The sequence below is a fragment of the Bubalus kerabau genome, chromosome 3 (assembly GCF_029407905.1).
Source record: "Bubalus kerabau isolate K-KA32 ecotype Philippines breed swamp buffalo chromosome 3, PCC_UOA_SB_1v2, whole genome shotgun sequence".
Lineage (NCBI taxonomy): Eukaryota > Metazoa > Chordata > Mammalia > Artiodactyla > Bovidae > Bubalus > Bubalus kerabau.
This window is the reverse complement of record NC_073626.1, coordinates 92,573,436-92,593,094: the sequence shown is the minus strand read 5'-3', so window position 1 is coordinate 92,593,094 and position 19,659 is coordinate 92,573,436. Positions and strand designations below refer to the sequence as shown.

The following is a 19,659-nucleotide window of genomic DNA, read 5'->3' as shown; positions in this document are numbered from 1 at the left end:
CCTCCTCAGCTTTTTGGCTGGTTATACAATCTTGGCCAATTTCTTTATATTAAAAAGTCGTTAATCTTAACATTGCTCTATGTAAAAATTAAAAACGGTGACATTCACACTTTCTTTTGCTCAAAGAAGTTTAGAGAAGACTCAGTATCTTAAATTATCAATTTGTGAACTCCTTGAATAGTGTTGTGAATAGCTTCTAAGGTAGCTCCCAACCCCTCCTCCTGATGTTCATGCCTTTGTGTAAGTCCAGCTCTGTGAGTGTGGGTAGGTCCTTTGACTTGTATCTAACAAATAGATGGCACAATTGATGGGATATCAGTCTTATGATTATGTTCTCTTCTATGGCAAAGGTACTGGGATGTCAGTCTGGTTACATTGCATTATTTAGGGCTCTGTCTCACTTCCCTGGTGGCTCAGATGGTAAAGAATCTGCCTGCAATGTGGGAAACTCAGGTTCAATCCCTGAGTTGGGGAAAATCTTCCGGAGAAGGAAATGGCTACCCCCTCCAGTATCTTGCCTGGAGAATTTGACGGACAGAAAAGCCTGGCAGGCTACAGTCCATGGGGTCACAAAGAGTTGGACATGATTGAGCAACTAATGCTTGTAGTATCTCTTTCTCTCTATTGTTGGGTTTTGATAAGCAAGTTGCCATGAAACCTATGGCTATAAGGAATGCTTCTGACAACAACCCTGAGGAATTGTGATAGGAAATCCTTCCCCAGTCAAGCCTGTAGATAAGAACTCAGTCCTGGGTGACATCATGATTGCTGCTCTGTGAAACTCTGAGGATGTTACAAAGATTGTGGGGTCTGGCTGCCCACAGTTCAAAAGCCAATAAACAGGCCAGTTTCGTGGAAAGGAAAGCTTGCTTTATTTCAGATTTCAGCAACTAGAGGGGTGGTGGGCAGACATCTGTCCAAAGGCTATACCCCCCGACAACTGGCAGACCCCCACACACACACACAACCAGAGGGGCAAGAGCTTTTAGAGACAGAAATGAGGTTACATACAGAAACAGCACAGTCATCTTTGACAGTCATCTTCAAATTGGTCATCAGTGGTCTAATCAATGTCAACTTGGTTGTTTTAGGTACAGTTAATTTTCAGTTCCAGGGTCTATTTCCTCCCATTTCTTTGAGGCCAATTCTTGGAATTGTGGCAGCTTATGTCATGGGTATAATCTGGTCATCATGTAGTTAATTTTTTCACCTGGTGTTTTATTATCTATAAGACAGCTCCTGGGATATGGTTCAGAATATTATCTATAGTCCTTGAGAAGGAAACAAAGGTCCTTAACTATGTTTAATGACTACATTATTATTATTTGATCTCCTTTGACTGTTTTCCTTTGTTTATACATTTTCATTTCTCTGATTAAACTTATTCTTTGACTGAAGTTTTCCACAGACAAAAGCAGGCAGAGGATGTTGTGGGGGTTGGGGGTCAAGGACCACAGCGTCCTGCTTCGTTTCAAGGAGACCCAGCTAAATATTGCCCATACTCCTGACCCACAAACCTTTGAGATATTGTGTTTTAAACCTCTGTGTTTGCAGCAGTTTGTCAAACAACAACAGAAAGCTAATACAAGTGCAAAGCCTCAATTAAATAGGTAATATATTTTAAGAACCTCAAAGAGATAGGTGTTAATAGGTCACTCTAGATTTTTTAAATTCCATTTCATTTAAAGTAAGTAAAGACAGAGAGAGACAGCAGAAAGTTCTGTCATTGAAGAGTAGCATTCTTTATTTCAGAAAGGTGTCAAAATTTTATTTTATTGCCCTTAGTTCTGTAAGGAATTGGATATAAAGCACCAATAATTTTGTGATCCAAAGTATAGTATAGTTGTTATGTGTTATTTACTATGCTTAGACTGTATACATCCATCAATACTTATACTTTATGATTAGTATACACAAGCTGTTTCCAAGTTTGATCTTCAGTTCAGACTAGGATTTTTAATATTGTTTGTATCATGCACTAAGATGGAAAAGCATTAAAAAGTAGAAATGATAAATAAAATTCATTTCAAAAAATATAGTTCCAACCTGCTTGACATGGTGGTGTTCCTATAGTCACATGACAAGCGTGATTCCCAATAGGTTTGATTCAAATTTGATTTATTAATCAAAGCCATATTAGAAAAATGCATTTTCATAACAAATTTTCAATTAATAAATTCACCAATATTACATATTTGACAACTTTGGGGTTAAAAAAAAAAACTCTTCACTTTTCTTTTCCCAGTAAATTATATCAAAGTAAGTCACTGTGGTCATTGTGCACCAGAAAATTAGAGAAATGACATCTTCTAAAGCCTCATTGAGGTCAGATTCAGGTTGAAAAACTATGCTATGAGAAATTTACCCACATTTCCACTCAACAAAGGTTTCTTACAACTTGTGAACACACAAAACATGCGATACCCTTCCTTCCTGTACTTTGGTTAAAAAACGCTTAACTTTTTTTCCAGAACATGTCTAACTCGGCTCTCATGCTTCTTATCGCAGGTGACAGTGCAGCATGCTGTGCTCCTTCCCTCTACCATTTTGGGTTTGATGTTTACTGTAAGATGGTATCATACTATATTTAACGCTTAAAACCACAGAAAAGCAAATGACATGTTGTCTGCTTTTCCAGATGAACTGCGGTAGTTCTTAAAACATTGTTCATGTAGAATACTTTAAAATCATCTTTCCTAAAATAAAGATAGTATTTTTGCCCCTGGACTTGGTGAAAGAGGACAAACAGATAATGCTACACTCATGTAAGCAGATCTTTAACATGACAATTCTAGCCTGTGGTGAGAAATAAGCAATATCTGTCAAATCACAATTGATTTGCAAGCCCCTGTTGAAAATAAATGTGTTGCTAACCATATAGTTATTATAAGTTATGTGCTAATATCTGAAAACTTGTTTGTAGACCTGAGAAGAGTCACCTTATATGTTTGCCTTTCTATTTACCAAATAGGGTTTTTTCTCCTATTTACAATATCCTTATTCATGCAATATCTACAATTGTACATTTTAAATATTGGGGTTGGGGCAAATGGTAGTCCTGTGGTGGTAACTACACAGAACCAGCAAAGAGGTGAACAACATCCAGAGAGACCAAGCAGGTAAGCTAGAGCTGGGAAAAACTGGCTTCCAATATTAGCCCTCCCAGTGACCATGGGGGCTTCTCTTAAAACCTGCTTCCTTATCTATATGCCTAATGTCTCTCTACAGGTTTATTTCTGGGATCACATGGACAACATCTTTCACCTATTATGCATTCAGTAAATGACAGACAAGATTGCCATTGTTCCTGTGAAAGCTCTACTCTTCACATGAATGATTCTTATACAGAGCCCACTGGATACTCCTGAATTCAAAGAATTAATAGAAAGTATGTCCCATTAGAAATATTTTCCTATTTTATTTTATCATTTATTTCTTACCCTACAAGCTTCCTTGCCCTCATCTCTTTTTTCCTCAAAATGAGTCACTCTTTACTCAGTTTATTTAAGTGTATCAGTTGCACTCAAAGTCATCTATCTCTCACACATACACACACAATCAGTAGGGACTGTATATTGCATTGTCCAGATTATCTACCCTAGAATATAGGTAATGAGCAGCTGTATCACCTGAACAGAGAAATCATGAACTTTAATTGGCATTGAATAAAAATGTGATTGAAAGATGAGGAGTAAAAGTGATACCAACATAACTAATAGACAAGAGAGTGTTGCAGCAATAACTACTAAGAATATATAATATAAAGTGAGGAGTAATGTAAAAAAATTTCACAGGAGGAAAATCTTTTTCCTAACTCTAATTTTTCAAGTTTTAGATATTTGTTCAAAAAACATCACAAGGCTGTAGGATCTTGAGAGTTACAGACTTCTCATCAATGTTTAGGAAGAGCAAAAGTTGAATCAGGTAAGAAAGACATCCTCATCCATTTTGTTTAGGCCACCAATAAAAAAAGACCTTATTATAGTCTTATTTAGTACCCATCTTAGAAAACATCTTTCAATGGATTTTATAAAGCTTAAATCCTCCTATTAAATCTACTTCCTGCTTTATTATCACTGTGGATATAAAAAAAAGGGCTGATGATCATCTTCACTTCTAATCTTTCATAAATTTGAACAGAAACATTCAAAATCACCTATTAATAAGCTTCCCCATAGTCTACTGAGCTTAAGCAAATATAAGTTTTGTAACCCACCAGTTAATCTACAGAAGGTATTCCAAATAATTACATTCTGTCACATTGTTATTTACACTTGATTCTAAAAAGTTCTCAACTTTTCACATGACTAATCTAGAAAATAAATATTACCCTTGCTTTCACAGGCAGCATTAAAATGAGCAGGCAATGGAGTTAATTTGTTATATTTTGTAATTTACTATTATTTAATTTTCCTACTGCCTGCTTAGAACTTGAACCGTTCTGGTTAAAAAAAGATTGCAAAAGATACATGGTAGTACAAAAGTTTAAATAAAGTTCACTACAGCCATGAAATGAGATGTCAGTTTTGCAATCCATCTGCTCTTTCCCACTAAACTGGGTGGAGTTGATCTAAAGGAATCTGAAGATATTTACAAAATAAGCTAATAGGAAAGGGCACGACAACCCATTAAAAGCGACTCTCTTCCTCTTCCACAGCGTGGTGAAGGCCTGGGATGAATTTCAAGAGCTGTTTCCGGACGCTTCCCCTTCTGCTTTTCCTGGGCAGGGTCCCATACATGCCTGAGAAGTTACCCTCGCACAAAGGAGACATGGACCCACTGCTGGCAGAACTAATGCTGCGATTCCTCCTCGAAGAAGACCTCTTCAGAAAGTCGTCTCCTTCCCTGGGGACAAAGCACTCGTCATCTGTGCTTGTTTGGCGGCTGAAGGCGTCCCGACTGGAGTCTTCAGACACAGCGGTTTGGTACCCATCCTCACTGTCTATCGTCATGGAGCTCAGCCAGCTCTTACAGCTGCTGGCGCTGGATAATCGGTTCCGGTCCCGGAGGGCCACGCCAGGCAGCGGTCCAAGCAGGGTGAATTCATCTACGTCCATATTTTCCAAGCTTGGGCAGTTAGTCGCATCACCTACAATGCAGAAAAGAAAGCCTCCTGTGAAATAGATCTAAGCATCACTCCTTACAAGTAAATACATCAAAATTTCTCTTTGAAAGGCACAAGAAAGAGTAAGGCTAAATAATTCTTTTCACCAAGCTTGCACAAATAAGTGACTGTCTATGAGATCATTTGATAAGCTTAAGAGTATGATTTTTCAAGCTATTTGTCCATAGACCGTGTGTGCTCAGTTACGTGGTTGTGTTTGACTCTCTGTGACCCTGTGACTCTAGACTGCCAGGCTCTTCTGTCCATGGAGTTTTCCAGGCAAGAATACTAGACTGGGTTGCCATTTTCTACTCCAGGAATCTTCCTGACCCAGGGACCAAACCTCCGTCTCTTGCATCTCCTGCATTGGTGAGCGGATTCTTTAGCACTGTGCCACCTGGGAAAACCTTGTTTATGGATTAGTTTCATGTAAAGGATTCCATGGTCACAAAAAATGGTCTAGATTAAATAAATTGAAACAAAATCTTCACATTAGAATAGTTCAACTCATCTAACAGTATTCCAGTGCAACTTTTGAATTTCCAAAAGAATCATTTCTCACATTAAAGTGGCCCTGCCACCTTTTATTAAAATCATCATAGAAATGGGTTCCAAAGAATATACTTGGAGAAATGCCCTCTTATGGATTTTCTCTATTTTAGTTCCTCTGGTTTTTAGTTACTGCATTTGTAAATAATTGTAAAATTATTATAACATCACTTGAAGCGTATGGAAATCACAGTTATAAAACCTACACCTTACGGACTGATTATTAGAGAATTCAAAGATGCTTAGAACAGAAAGGATATCTTAGCGCCTCGATATTCCCAGTTTATTCTTAGAATACTTTAATACTTATATTCTTTGAAATGGTAGTGTACCAGAAAACATCCCTGTCCTAAAATAAATAATCATTTGAAAAAATTGAATGTTATCTGCTTGGCTAAATTTCTTCATCAACCTTTTATAACCTACATCTGGGCTCTCCAAACTCAAATTTTAATCTCACACCGACAGCCTGTTCATATCCCACTTGCTTCTGTACTATCTGAGTTGTTTGGTATGCTGCTAAAAGAAAGGAGATTATTTGTAATACTAGCCAGAAAAAAAAATCATTTGAAGGTGACTTTGCTTCAGGAAAAGTAATAATAGGACATTACACACTCAGAAATGTGTTTTTTTAACCTTATGCTGATTGTCTCTACTGCTGCTCTCCTTTGCCCTTGGTTGACAATATTAAAAGAGACTGTTTGTTTATTTTTCCATTTGATCTGCAAGGTTGAGAAGGGTCAGCCCTATGGTGACCAGTTATAATGTGTTCTTTTTTGTTAACAAAACCTACTTTATTTCATCTGGCAACAAGTTGATGAATGTCTTTTGATTGGAGAGCATTTGGCTTGTAGAATCTCAAGCCCTGGATATTTATTCTAGGTCTATAAAAAGTAAACTAAAGAACTCTTTTAATCTCTCAAAAAATATAGACAATGGCCTTATGAGGAGCCAATCTCCTTGATCCTGAACAAAGGACTTTGTCGATACAAGGCCATGCCCACAGAACCACAGAACTGCCTACACTTATCAAATCAAACCCCATGTCCCCTTTAGGATACTCCTCTGCAAGTGGAGGCAAAGATATCCCTAACACCCTGAAGTTTACAGAAATCCAGGAAGTAGCCATGTATTTGTGCCTTTGACTTGTTAGCAAATTTTAGATCCCTCAAAAAAACCCTGTTATACATTTTTAAGAATATTACTTTGTAAACACAAATAGAGAAGTAACTCATATATGTTTCATTTTCTGAAAAGAAAGAACTTGAACACAAACTTCTGTCATAAATTAGTGCCAAATTAAGAATTAAATGTATCTTTTTTCTATAAACAGATGATCACTAAAACAAACATATTGTAAGGTTATAAATAGAGACTTTAGGTCAGACTTATCTAACAAGGATATAAGCTATATTTCACACCCACATAGCTAGTGGTTTCAGTGCATTATTTGCACACGTAAGTTCATTCCTCAGGTTATACCAGTCACACAGCAAATGCCAAGTCAACGAATTTTAAACTCAACCCTTCTTCTCAGAATGCATACAATGGCAAGAAGCATGCATTTACTATTTTAAAGATCCTTCACATTTCCTGGGTTTGAGGGCCATGAAGGAGAATACCTCTGCATTATTGTAACTTACATAATTTGAGCAAATAATACAAGCTCCACCCAAGAAGCATGCTACCTTTCCAGTTTCAAGAGTTTCTCAGAACTACGCAGCCCCTGAGCCATAGGTATTCTCAGGAATTTAATTCATCTGCCAAAGTAACAAGAAAATGAGGCCACCATTCATATTGCTCTTCTAAAATCCCCAGGTGCTTCTTGCGAGTATGTGCGTGCATGTGTGTCCATGTTTTCATGTGTGTGGAAGAGGGGGCGTCATCTGACTTACCCCTCCTCCAAATACACTGGTCACTCCAAAAGCCAAGCCAAAGGAATACAGACTATTTTTGACCCATGCTAGACAATTTTTTCCTTGTAATGATGACAATCTTAAAACAATTTAGACACAGAAGTACTGAAAGAATGAAATTTAAGTGTGGTTTCTGAACCGGAAATCACATTTACCATGAAGCAGGCGCTGTTCCTGTAACTGCAGAGATCTGAACTCCACCCATTTCTTCTTCAAGGTTTGCTGAGAAAGAAGAAAAAAAGTGCTAATTATTAGGAAACCCCAGAGAACACAGCAATGTACTTTCAGGGGTTCAGATTTGTCAATTCATTTTTTTTTCATTTCTTTCTAGCACTAACAGTCCCTCTCATTCATTTGAAAGATTTTTTTTTTCTGTGTGATAGGGGAATATAGGGAACACCAATTTCTCAAGAAATAGTCTAGTAGCACCAACGAATTGAAACAATGACATTGTTTCAATAGAGATGACAGAAAATAGAAACAATGACATTTATGTTTTTTCATTTTAAATTATTGGAAAAGCAGATTGCTTGGGTTTGTGTCCATTTACTAGCTGATTCAGCAAGACTTTAAACTCTAGGCTTCTCTCATCTATAACATGAGGACAAAAGAACCTAAACCCTTGGATTTTCATGAGGATTATAAGCATTAGTAGATGAAAATGGGTGGAATGGTGGATACAGCTTAGTAAATGTTCAAAAAATGCCATGATCATTTTGAATGGACACAGAAATGTGGTACATGTATACAATGAAATATTACTCAGCTATGAAAAAGAATGAAACAATGCCATTTGCAGCAACATGGTTGGGCCTAGAGATTGTCACACTAAGCAAAAAGCAAGTCAGAAAGAGAAAGACAAATACTATATGATATCACTTATATGTGGAATCTAAAAAATGATACCAATAAGCTTATTTATAAAACAGAAACAGATTCACAGACAGAAAACAAACATGCTTATCAAAGGGAAATGGGGCAGGGGAGGGATAAATTAGGAGTATAGGATTAAGACATACACACTATTATACATAAAACAGATGAACAACAAGAATTTATCATATACCACAGAGAACTACATTCAGTAGCTTATAGTGACATGTAATAGAAAGAAATCTGAAAAATATATATATGTATAACTGGATCACTTTGCTGTACATCCAAAACTCACACAATATTGTAAATCAACTGTATTTTGATTAAAAAAAATACCACCATCATTCTATAAGCCTGGATCACTAACACTATCTTTTCTGCTGGATATCTATTTCTTTTCTTTTTTTTTTTAAATTTAATTTAATTTTATTTTTTAACTTTACAATATTGTATTGGTTTTGCCATACATCAAAATGAATCCGCCACAGGTATACATGTGTTCCCCATCCTGAACCCTCCTCTCTCCTCCCTCCCCTCCAAGGGAAGCTGACCAACTGTAAAAGATATCCTTGGAGGACTAAACTTAGAACATTTCTTAACAGTTCTTGACTTCTTAACTGCTTCCTTCCTTGGCTGCCCCGTGCATGAGAACAGTGGCCCACGGAGGTATGAAGGGGCTGCTATAATGGTCACGACTGCACATGAGGCCTGGCCTAGCCCACAGCCAGGCTGCGGATGGGAGTCGAACGTCAACAAAGGAGAAGGCACCTGACGAGACAAAAAGGCTCCTTCTCCCTTCTCTCTGCTTTTCACTCCACCCCTTCTTTGCCACTTCAGGTCCACAGCAAGCCCCCAGATTTAGGTACCCCACCACTCAGATTTGCCTGTGGACATTTATCAGGAAGGAAAGGCAGCCTAATTAGAAACAAGTGGTCCTTTGTACAGATCAGTCTGGAAGGGGTAGACGAAGGCTAAAATGGGAGAGTGGGGGAAAAGTACATTTGGAAGAGGAAGACTAAAGGAAAAGAAAATATTACAAGAATGCCATTAAATGTTTAAGGGGGACTCTGGCTGTTCAGGGAATGAACAATCACTGGGCAGGACTTTCTCAGCCTTGATAACAGTAATATATAACAGCACTCCTTATGCCCGTCAGTATAATATGTAATCAATAAATCAAAGACATAAAATACCTCGCTCAGTCAATTCCTTGTTCTTTCTATACTATAACATAGTCTACCTGGCTCTAAGACTGCTGGGCTACCTGAATTATAGCTCTTATAAACCTGAGGTCATGTGAAGGTCAGAGTCAGGAAACCAGGAAGTACAGAACCCGCAGGGATCTGGCATATACACTAAGCCCTTTTTTCTTTCTTAAAGAGGTTTATCTCTAACAAGAGAATAGAGTCCAATTGGGGAGCATAAGGATAGACCAATACTCAACACTAATTATAGGCAGAAGAGGAAGTTGTATTTCTGTACTTACTACCTATAAATACAAAGTCAGGACTTGCCAAATAGTTTCTGCGAAAATAAAGGTTTTTAAGTATCAAATCTGTTGATTTGTCCCAGTCATCTCAGTATGTCGTCACTTAAACCAAGAAAATACCAGTGTAAAGAGCAGCTGTGTCAAAGTGACTAAGAGCTTTTAGTCTGTACTGAAGCTTCCTTATTTTGTTCAAAGTCTGTTTTGGTCTATTATTAACATCACAGTGGTGTATTTGGACAAATCTAACCTCTCATTATTAGAAGAAATTTGAAGCATAGGTGAGATCTAACCCTACTAGGCCACATCAGCTCAGCTCACTGTGCCTAAGTCAGTGCCTATCATACTGAAGCTGCTCCTTAAATGTTGAATAAAATGAAAGGGTGGCTTCCTGAAACAACACTCAGCTGTCACAGACTGGATATTTGGTTGAATATGTCTCCAATGTTTTCATTCTCCATGAGACTTTAGATAAACATTTCCGTGGCACTTTACTACTTATATACCACCTGGGCTTCCCTGGTGGCCCAGACAGAAAACAGTCTGCCTGCAGTGCAATGCAGGAGACCCTGGGTTTGAACCCTGGGTCAGGAAGATCCCCTGGAGAATGGAATGGCTACCCACTCCGGTATTTTTGCCTGGAGAATTCCATGGCCAGAGGAGCCTGATGGGCTATGGTCTGTGGGGTCACAAAGGGTAAGACAAGACTGAGCAACTAACACTACTTTTATCATGTTTTCATAAATAACTGTCCTAAAAGTTCCAGATTAAAAAATAAAGGTTCAATGTGGCAAAATGATTCCCAAGGGCTACAAACTCAGTAAATATCAGAGAATAGCTCCCTTAGTTAGCCCATTAGATGTGCTGTTTTCATGTCAAACATTTGAATCATAGGTCACAAGAAAGGGAATCCCTGAAAATTTAGCTCAAAAGGGACCATTGTTTCTGAAGAAGAGGTCGTGGCCACACAAGGAACCTTTGTGAGACACAATGCCACTAACGCAGCAGGATGCGCAAACTAAATGTCATTGCGTGAAGGGGAAGCCAACCTGACTCTGGTTAATAGGTCAGACCCAGACATTTCTAGCCCAAGTGATGAGCTGGAAACCTCACAATTACAAGATTAGAAAGGCAACAGAAATGAAAGATGATGAATAGGAATGAACCCAAAGTTCTACTAGACCTGGAGAAAAAGAAAGAAGTCAAGAGAAAATTAGACCCTATGTGAGGCAGAGACAAAGACAGGTTTCCTGCTTGAGAGAAGAACCTTGGTTAAGCTCTACCACCATGAAAAGGAGGCTGAACAAAGCTGCTAAGGGTGACTATAGCTCATGGAAAGCATGTACCCACAGGGCCAGGAGCACATGAACGCAGCCTCACGACCCAAGCTGCATACTGGCCCCCAGGGAAGGCATCCAAGCTGCCAGACCTGGCTCTGTACTGGAAGTCTTGAGTTGCAGAGCAGAGGCCACTGCCCAACTCACACTGAGTGGCACAGAGAGGCCAAGAGAAGCAGGCAATCCACACTCTCCAGAACTCCACAGAAGTTTAATGATAAGAAAGACAACAAAACTGATAATCAGTACATGAATTCTCTCCAAACAAAAAATAGAAAAGTGTTCAAAGACTTTAAAATAAAGAGTATTTGCAATCCTGAGAGAGAAATGTGATGTTCCTAAGAACAAGAAATTTTAAACAAAGGAAGAAAAGAAAAGATAGGCATGAAAAAGAATTATTTGAAAATAAAAAATTAATTTTTAAAACTCAATAGAAAGAACACATTCTATACAGAACACAGACAACATTACTGAAGATATTATGAAGGAATTAAAAAATAACATAACAATGAAAAGAATTGAAAAAAGAATGCAGATATGGTAGATACATACACATATATATGTATAAATGAATCACTTTGCTGTACACCTGAAACTAACCAAATTGACTGCAAATCAATTATACTTCAGTTAAAAAATTAAACAAAAACATAATGTGATACAAAATCTGAAAGGGTGGTTAAGAAGCATGGAAGGTAAATCAAAAGATTCTGAAATGCGCCTAGCAGGAGTTTCAGAAGATTATCCAGGGAATGATGAGGAAGGTATATTCACAGAGGTCAAGCTGATAATTACCCCAAACCGAAGAAAGTCACAAAAACTGAGGACACTGCAAGTTCCCAGCAGGATAAATTTGGAAATGAATCCAAGCCTAATGAGACTGTGGTGAAACTATAGATCAGGAAACACAAAAAACTCCTTAAAAGCAATCAGGAAAAAGATGAATAATTGACCAAAATTGAAATACTGGGTTTTTAAAAGATCCCCAAATGGGGAATCCTCTAGAGAGAATTGCCAAGGGGAAAAAAAAAAAAAGACATAAAAAGTAGTACAAATGAAAATGGGGACATAAGCACAGCTTGTTAGAAAAGAAAAAGATGAAAATAGAATGTTTATTATCAACTTTGTGCAATAAATTTGAAAATTTCAAAACTTTACTAGCAAAAACATCCTTCAATACAGCTGGCTCAAGCAAACAAACAAACAAAAGCAGAAACCTCGAGTAGTCTTAATAAAGAAACCAAAACCAAGTTTAGAAGTATTCATATCAAAAAGAACCCCAAGGCCAGGTGATTCAGATACTGTTACAAGAATTCTACCAGAGGACAAAAAGGGGAAGAGATTCCTCAGCTCATGCTAAGGGCCTAGTAAATTCGATACCAAAACTAAAAAAGAAGATTAAAAAAAAGATAGTCTGAGAGAAGAAAATTACAGGCCGTTCTACCTGTAAAATGAAGTTACCCTCAACAATTCTAAAGAAAATGTCAGCAGGCCAAATCTACAAGTATATAAAAAATATAAATTATGACCATAATTTACATAATTATGCTATACTTATTATACTTATGTAAATTATGGATTTATTATAGAAATGCAAGGGTGTTTTTACATTAAAAAATCTTTAAATGTTATTCACCAAACTGACAGATTTTTAAAAATAAATAAGACCATCTCAACACTTACAGGAAAAAAATGTATCTGATACAAGATAATATACAAGCACTTTTTTACACAAGTAAAAAAGACCAGCAAACTTGGTATAGAAGGGAGCCTTCTTAACATGAAAAGTATATCCCTAGAGATAAGAAAGAGTCAAAAGAACTCCCTTTATGATCAAGAGCAAAGCAAGGATGCCTACTAGTTTAGTTTCTATTCATCATTGTATTATAGACCTTACCCAACATAGCAAAATAAGGGCTGAATATCATTCCTAATAGATAGTTACTATCTTCATGAGAAACTCAAAATAATCTATAGATAATTAGAAATTATATAGTCTGGCAAAGTGTTTGAGTATAATAACAGCGTAGAAAAATTTATTTCACACAGCTATGCATAAACCTCAAAACAATATTTTTAATAAAGTAACTATATAACAATAAAAATCATTTTACAAAGGAATAAATCTAATAAAAGATTCATAAGATCTATCTACATAAAAATATAGGACCTTATTGAAATACAAAAAATAATTTAAAATTATCTAGTGAGATAGTCTGTCAGTAAGAAAGCTCAATAGCATACAGATATCAGCTTTCCTCAAATTGATTTATATAAAACGATGCTACCTATCAAAACTCCAAAATTAGTTATAGAATTTGACAATCTGATTCTAAAATGTGCACAGACAATTAAAGAGCCAAGAATAACCTAAAAATCTTGCCCAATCAAACATCAATATTTATTACAAAGGTAGAATAGCTGAGTCTAAGGGAAACAAGTTAATCAATGAATCAGAATTATAAGCCTGTAAGACCCATTCATATATGGAACTAGTGTAAAAACAGAAGTTTCATTTCAGGTCCACTGGGGAAAAGTAAAGACTGTATAAAATAAATGGTACTGGGAGAACTGAGTTTCCAAAGAGAAAAAATAAAATAAAATTGGAATCCTAACTTATACTACATAAAAAATTAATTCTAAGTAAATTAAAGACTTCAATATTAAAAAATAACACTTTAAATTTTTTGGAAGAAAATATAGAAAATGCAAATTACCTACAAAAGATAAACAATTAGGAGATCCCTCACAAACAAAATATCAAAGAACAATAGAATCAAAGTGCTAAGGAGACAAAACATCACCTTAGAATAATCCAATTACCTATAAAACTCTTTAAATAGCAGCAGTAAAATAAATATTTTTCAATAAAGACCCACCCACTCTCACTGAAAGAAACACTATGGCAAGAAGGAAAGTGAACCCAAAAGTAAAGAACAGAATATGAGAAACGGGGCAAGCCCATCAGTTCACAGGTTGGTATACTTGCTCATTACCAGCAGTTAGGAATAAAAACCTGTCTTTTATTTTGAAAATTGATAGAATTTTCTAAAGTAAGCAATAATAAGGAAGATGGAGTCTTAAATGGATGTTTAAAGATGTTAAGATTCGTGATATTCTGGGAGAGGATGGAGGTGTTGAAAATTTTCTAGGTTAGAAAAACACTAAAGTATATATATTAAAACTTTAAGAGAAAATGTTCAAAGCACAGAAAATGCTTATAAACATGCAAATATGTGTCGTGCAAGAGAGTTCTTTATTCCATGAAACATAAACCTATTTTTCACTTATGTTTTAAATAACATTACTAGCTTATATTCTACATTTCTTTCCTTTTTTTCTTACAAAAGGCTGAAACAGCCAGTTTTACTTTTTCAAAAAAGATTCTCACTAAGACTCTCTTCTGCAGAAACAAATTAGCTTTCGACAGTTTTAAAAAACCTAAAGATAATATGATGAGCTATTTACTCCTTACAAAACTTCAATGATAAAATGTTAGAGACTTTTTTTAACTTGAAAACTAACACTCACTATTTGCAATATCCTGAAGGTCCTAACCAATATTATAAGAGAAGAAAAAAATAAACTAGTTGAATAATTGGGAGTAAAGGGGCAAACTTTTATTATGTTCAGATAATATGTTTATATAAAAAATCCAAGGGAATCTGCAAACACATATAGCCAGAATAAAGGGAATTCAGCAAGACTCTTGGATTTAAAACTTTATATAAATATCAATAGCAATAAGCAATTGAAAAATTAAAAGACCACATTAATTATAGCAAGAAAAATTTAGAAATAATTATATTTATTAATTAAAAATACGATTTAAATTTATTTATTATATAGGAATAAATCTATCAGTGCATATGTAATATACATTATATAATGTATAATCAGTGTAAATATAAAATGGATGAAGAAAATACAGAATGTTTTTGAAGTACATAAAAGACTTGAATGGAAAGACACAGACCCTGTGTTTGAAGTAAGGAAAGCAAAAATCATAAAAATGTTCATTGATCTCATTTATTCTATAAAGACAATTCAATTCTTATCACAATCTAACAGAGGATATTTTTTTCAAAGAATTTTATAAATTGATTCAAAAGATCAGAGGAATAAGTAAAATGATAAGAATATAAAACTAATGTTGAGAAAGAAGAAAACAGGGCTTGTTGATAAATTAGATGTGGGAGAAGGGAGGAATACAAGATAATACAGAAATATGGTAACTCTACCCTCTTGGGCTCAATAATTAAGATGCACATAAGTGAGGTCCTAGATTTCATGGCCTGCCAGAACTTCCTCACTCTAGGAAACAGATTTTTAAGACCCTCAAAGAGCCCAGAGAATATTCACTGAACATCCTGCATTGTGCAGTATCTCCTGAAAACTTCAATTTCTTCTCCAGAGTTGACAGTGTATTTGCCAGCAAAAGTAGATTCAAAGATATCCACAGGAGTAGAGGAACTTGATCTTTGTAGTAAGAAGGAGGCGAAATGAAGAACAACGGAAAACGAAAGTCCCAGGCCTTCCTACACCCATGTACAGCACTTGGGAAAATGACAGCTCCTCCATCTTTGTTTTTTTCCAAACAGAATGTAAATCAAAAGAGGTCACAGGTGCATTAATGAAAACTTCTTCAAAGAGATGTGCTTTCCTGTTGCCTTTCTGAGCCCCATAGACACACAGAAGGAGGAAGGAAGGAAGTGATTTGCCCTGGTTTGTAAATTTAATATTCCTGCAAAGGTAATTGTATGGCTCTTGATAATTCAGCAGTTTAGACTCATCACGACATTTCATCTTCAAGGGCTATCTCAGTTGTTCAAATAGATCTTTATTCTTCCACTCACACATTCAAGGATGAAAAATTTGCCTCACTGTATTAAATTAAATTACCTTTAAAACTTGCAGCTTTGCCTCAAGCTCTGTTCTTTTGAGAATCATTGTTCCATTAAGAGTCTCTATCCTGTTTTAAGAAAAAAAAGGAGGGGGGTGGGAAATAACATGAGTGATTCTCTCAAACAAGCACCATCCCTTACGGAGTACTACACTCTGAGCACAGACTATCCTCAAAAAGCAACATAAATGTCACCATTCTCATGGCACTTCAAGTATCTGGATGTAAGCCAAACCTTCTGACAACATTCAAAGAACGAATATGGAAAAAAAAAAACACACCTTTTGAGAGGGTGACTAGAAGAAAAGGCCCTGGTTTATTTGTAAACTGTAGCTCATTTTATAGAAGCCACTCTAGGGCAATGATGGTTGTTCTCTACTAGAACGTATTGTGTGGTCTGGCTGAACCACCTCTTTCATTTGGTGGGTATTCATTGGGCATCTACTATGAGCCAGACTCTAGACATCATGCTAAGCGTGAGGAATACAGCAATTGAAAACCCGCACTAGGGCCTTTCAAACAATGAAATCAAAAAACTACTTATTGAAATGGGAAAATCTCTTCTACCTTAAGAGTCTAGAAAATTTTACCTCTGTAAATTGCCCGAAATTTAGAACTAGAACAAATAGGATCAACACTACTGAGATATTAACTTTCAAATGACTCATCTCAAAACTTTTAAGTGTACAACTTTTAATCCTTGAATTATCAATTTAATGGTGTTCTTTCTCCCTATACCAAATGCCTTTCTAAAAATAAAGAGACTTGTTCTATCCTGAGTGATTTATTTGTTTTGTGGGCTCAAGTTAGAAGACTTTATTTTGACTACTAAACCGTCATTCTGAATAAGATAAATATGACGTATGAGTTACAAAACTAAGCATCTTTTTAAGCATTGGTTCTAAGCCATTCTGATAAATAAGCTGCAACTCTATAAGGATGCAAGAAATTTGTCAAGGCCTGGTAAAATAATAATATTAAATGCAATCTATTGGGTATAATGCTGTTTCCAATAGCATTATACTCAAGACAATGAGATGATAGCAAGCCAACACATCAGCTTTCTCATTACGGGCTCTTGACTCTAGATGTTAGGGAGGACCATGTGAATCTGTTTGGTACCTTCCTGTTGATCTGACCTACCCAAGCAACAGATATCTGTGGGCAGAACTGTAGGCATAGATTGGCCGCTGTCTTCAGTATTTGTACAAATTGTCTCTCATTTCCCTGATCTCTGGATTTCCACCTGTCTCCACCCACTACTCTTTAATTATACACCTGCAGTCTGCCCACTTCACCCATTTGGAATACAGGTTTCTGATTCTAACCACCAGCACGTTCCCTTGAACATGTTCCTACCTCATGGATTGAAATTTCTCTGGAGCTAGAGTGGGCCCCATCCTTTATCCTGAACTCATAGCAACCATAGAGTTGGACACGGGCCTCTTCCACCACCAGTCATCTTTCAAAATTACTCTCACACAACCTCCCCCACCCCCCCCAAAAAAAACACCCTTTGAAGTTTTAGACTAGAATCACAAAAGAGTGTCCAGGGAATTTTTTATTGGCAGCTTGCAAGGAACAGCTGTGGGAGAGCTGGAGAAAGGATCCTGGCATCCAGAGCAGATGGTCAGATCCCAGCTCAGGCACTTACTAGGTGGTTGGTTTTAACTAAACCTCATTTCAGCCTGAGTCACTTCGTTTATAAATAGGAATAAAATCAACTTCACAAGATGACTGTAAAGAATAAATGAGATAATCAGAATAAATTCTAAACTATCAAACCTGACTGGTGAGACCCATGCTCTGCTTGCTGGAGAACGCTCTGTCTTCATTTCTTACTCTACTCTTCTTAATTCACCAGCCACCAATTAATTATACTGGCTATCTCTCTATCCCTTGAACATGCCAAGCCTACTTTGATAACTCAAACCTCTTTTTACCTGAAATGTTCTCACCAGGAGTTCATCGAACCAACCCTTCTCATCATTTCACTCTCAGCTCAAAATTCACCTTCTCAGAAAGGACCACTTTTAACCCTTAAGCTAAAAATGCAGCCTTCTCACTCAGTGTTTTATCCCATCCCTTTTGCTACTTTCTCCATAATAGTTATCATAATTTAAATATCAAAATATCTTATTTTTGTGGGCTTTTCTTACCTATCTCTTTCCATAATTAATAAAGCAATAGAAGAGTCTTTGTCTCCCCGAGCCTATCACAGAGCTGGAAATATAGTATTTGCTCAATAAATATTATTTTAATGAATGGGTGAATTCCATCTTTGTCTTGTTAGGTTCTAAGGGTGGAAACGTCAGTTGAATCTCTACTGGGGAAGCAAGCCTCCCATTAGTAAGTTGGGAATAGCAGCAGGTGTCAGTGTACATGTTGCAGGCCAGGAGGGCTGAGCAGACTGCTCTTTCAGACAGAACCCTAGGAGGGAAAAACAACTGGCTGGTGGTCTAAGAAGAAAAAGCTCAGCCCTTCTGAACTTTCGTTTGCTCTAACCACAGGATTATGTCAGCCATGGAAACTGGATTCATTCCTCTCTGTCTAAAGAGAATGTGGGCCAGTTTAATTTGTATCAAAAATAAAATTTTAAAAATGCTATCCTTCCCACTCAGACGTTGGGCTACTGATGCCCTCTGACTTCAGATGTTGACAACATGTTCAAGTTTGAGGAAACCTTGAGAAACAAAAGGAACCGATAGAAACGTCTGTACCCAATCCCCAAGCTATGGTGTGCTGCCTCCCTTGTGATCCTGAACAAAAAACCTATTCATTCACTCAACAGGCATTATGAGAGACCGTAACAATTTTTTAAGCCCCATGGGAAGCAACCAGATAGTTACGTTAACAGGTTTCCTGCCGATCTGATCAGGTCAACAACTTGTTTGTGGGTAAAGCCTTCTGTGCTCACACCATTGATTTTTGCAAGGACATCACCTGGGAGATGCCAAGAAAAATGAGTGTTAAAATGGTTGGTTAAATAATCTTTCCTGACCCACATATGAAACAAAACACACAAGCCCCAAACCTTGGCAACATAAAGGAGCTGAGGAAATTCAAAGCAACATCCTGACCTTCACCATCGAAAAAAAATTTTTTTCTTGCTATTTAAATAATTCCAAACATAAGCATAGTTCTGACTTACCAGCTTGCAGACCAGCGCAGTGTGCTGGGCTGTCCTCCTGGATTTTGCAGATCAGGGTGCACATATCTGCGGAGCAGGTGTTCTGGTTTGGGAGCCTGTAAGTCTGTAAAATGAGAAAGATACATAATTACTATTAAAAAACTCAAAATCTATTTGTCAAAAAAAATTAAGCAGTGTCAATTACCTTACATAACATGATACATAAGTACAAAGAACAATTCGGGAAGCTTTTCTGAGTATAAATTGAATATAAGGACCAATCTGACACTTCTCCCACACATTCTGTAGCTGACCCCATTCATAAAAAAACACCTCTGGGGCTTCCCTGGTGGCTCAG

At 36.7% G+C, this 19,659-nt stretch overlaps 1 protein-coding gene across 1 annotated transcript in view; it reads right to left on the bottom strand.

The window, feature by feature from the left end:
- Positions 1–1,739: 1,739 nt before the first annotated feature.
- CYTIP (cytohesin 1 interacting protein) overlaps positions 1,740–19,659 on the bottom strand; it is a 29,817-nt gene continuing 11,897 nt past the window's right edge. The window contains exons 4-8 of the mRNA XM_055572518.1: positions 19,323–19,425; positions 19,021–19,114; positions 16,171–16,240; positions 7,725–7,791; positions 1,740–5,089 (exon numbers count right to left, since the gene is read on the bottom strand). Of these exons, the coding sequence (XP_055428493.1) occupies positions 4,629–5,089; positions 7,725–7,791; positions 16,171–16,240; positions 19,021–19,114; positions 19,323–19,425 (795 nt within the window). The 3' untranslated portion in view covers positions 1,740–4,628. The remainder of the gene's footprint in view (positions 5,090–7,724; positions 7,792–16,170; positions 16,241–19,020; positions 19,115–19,322; positions 19,426–19,659) is intronic.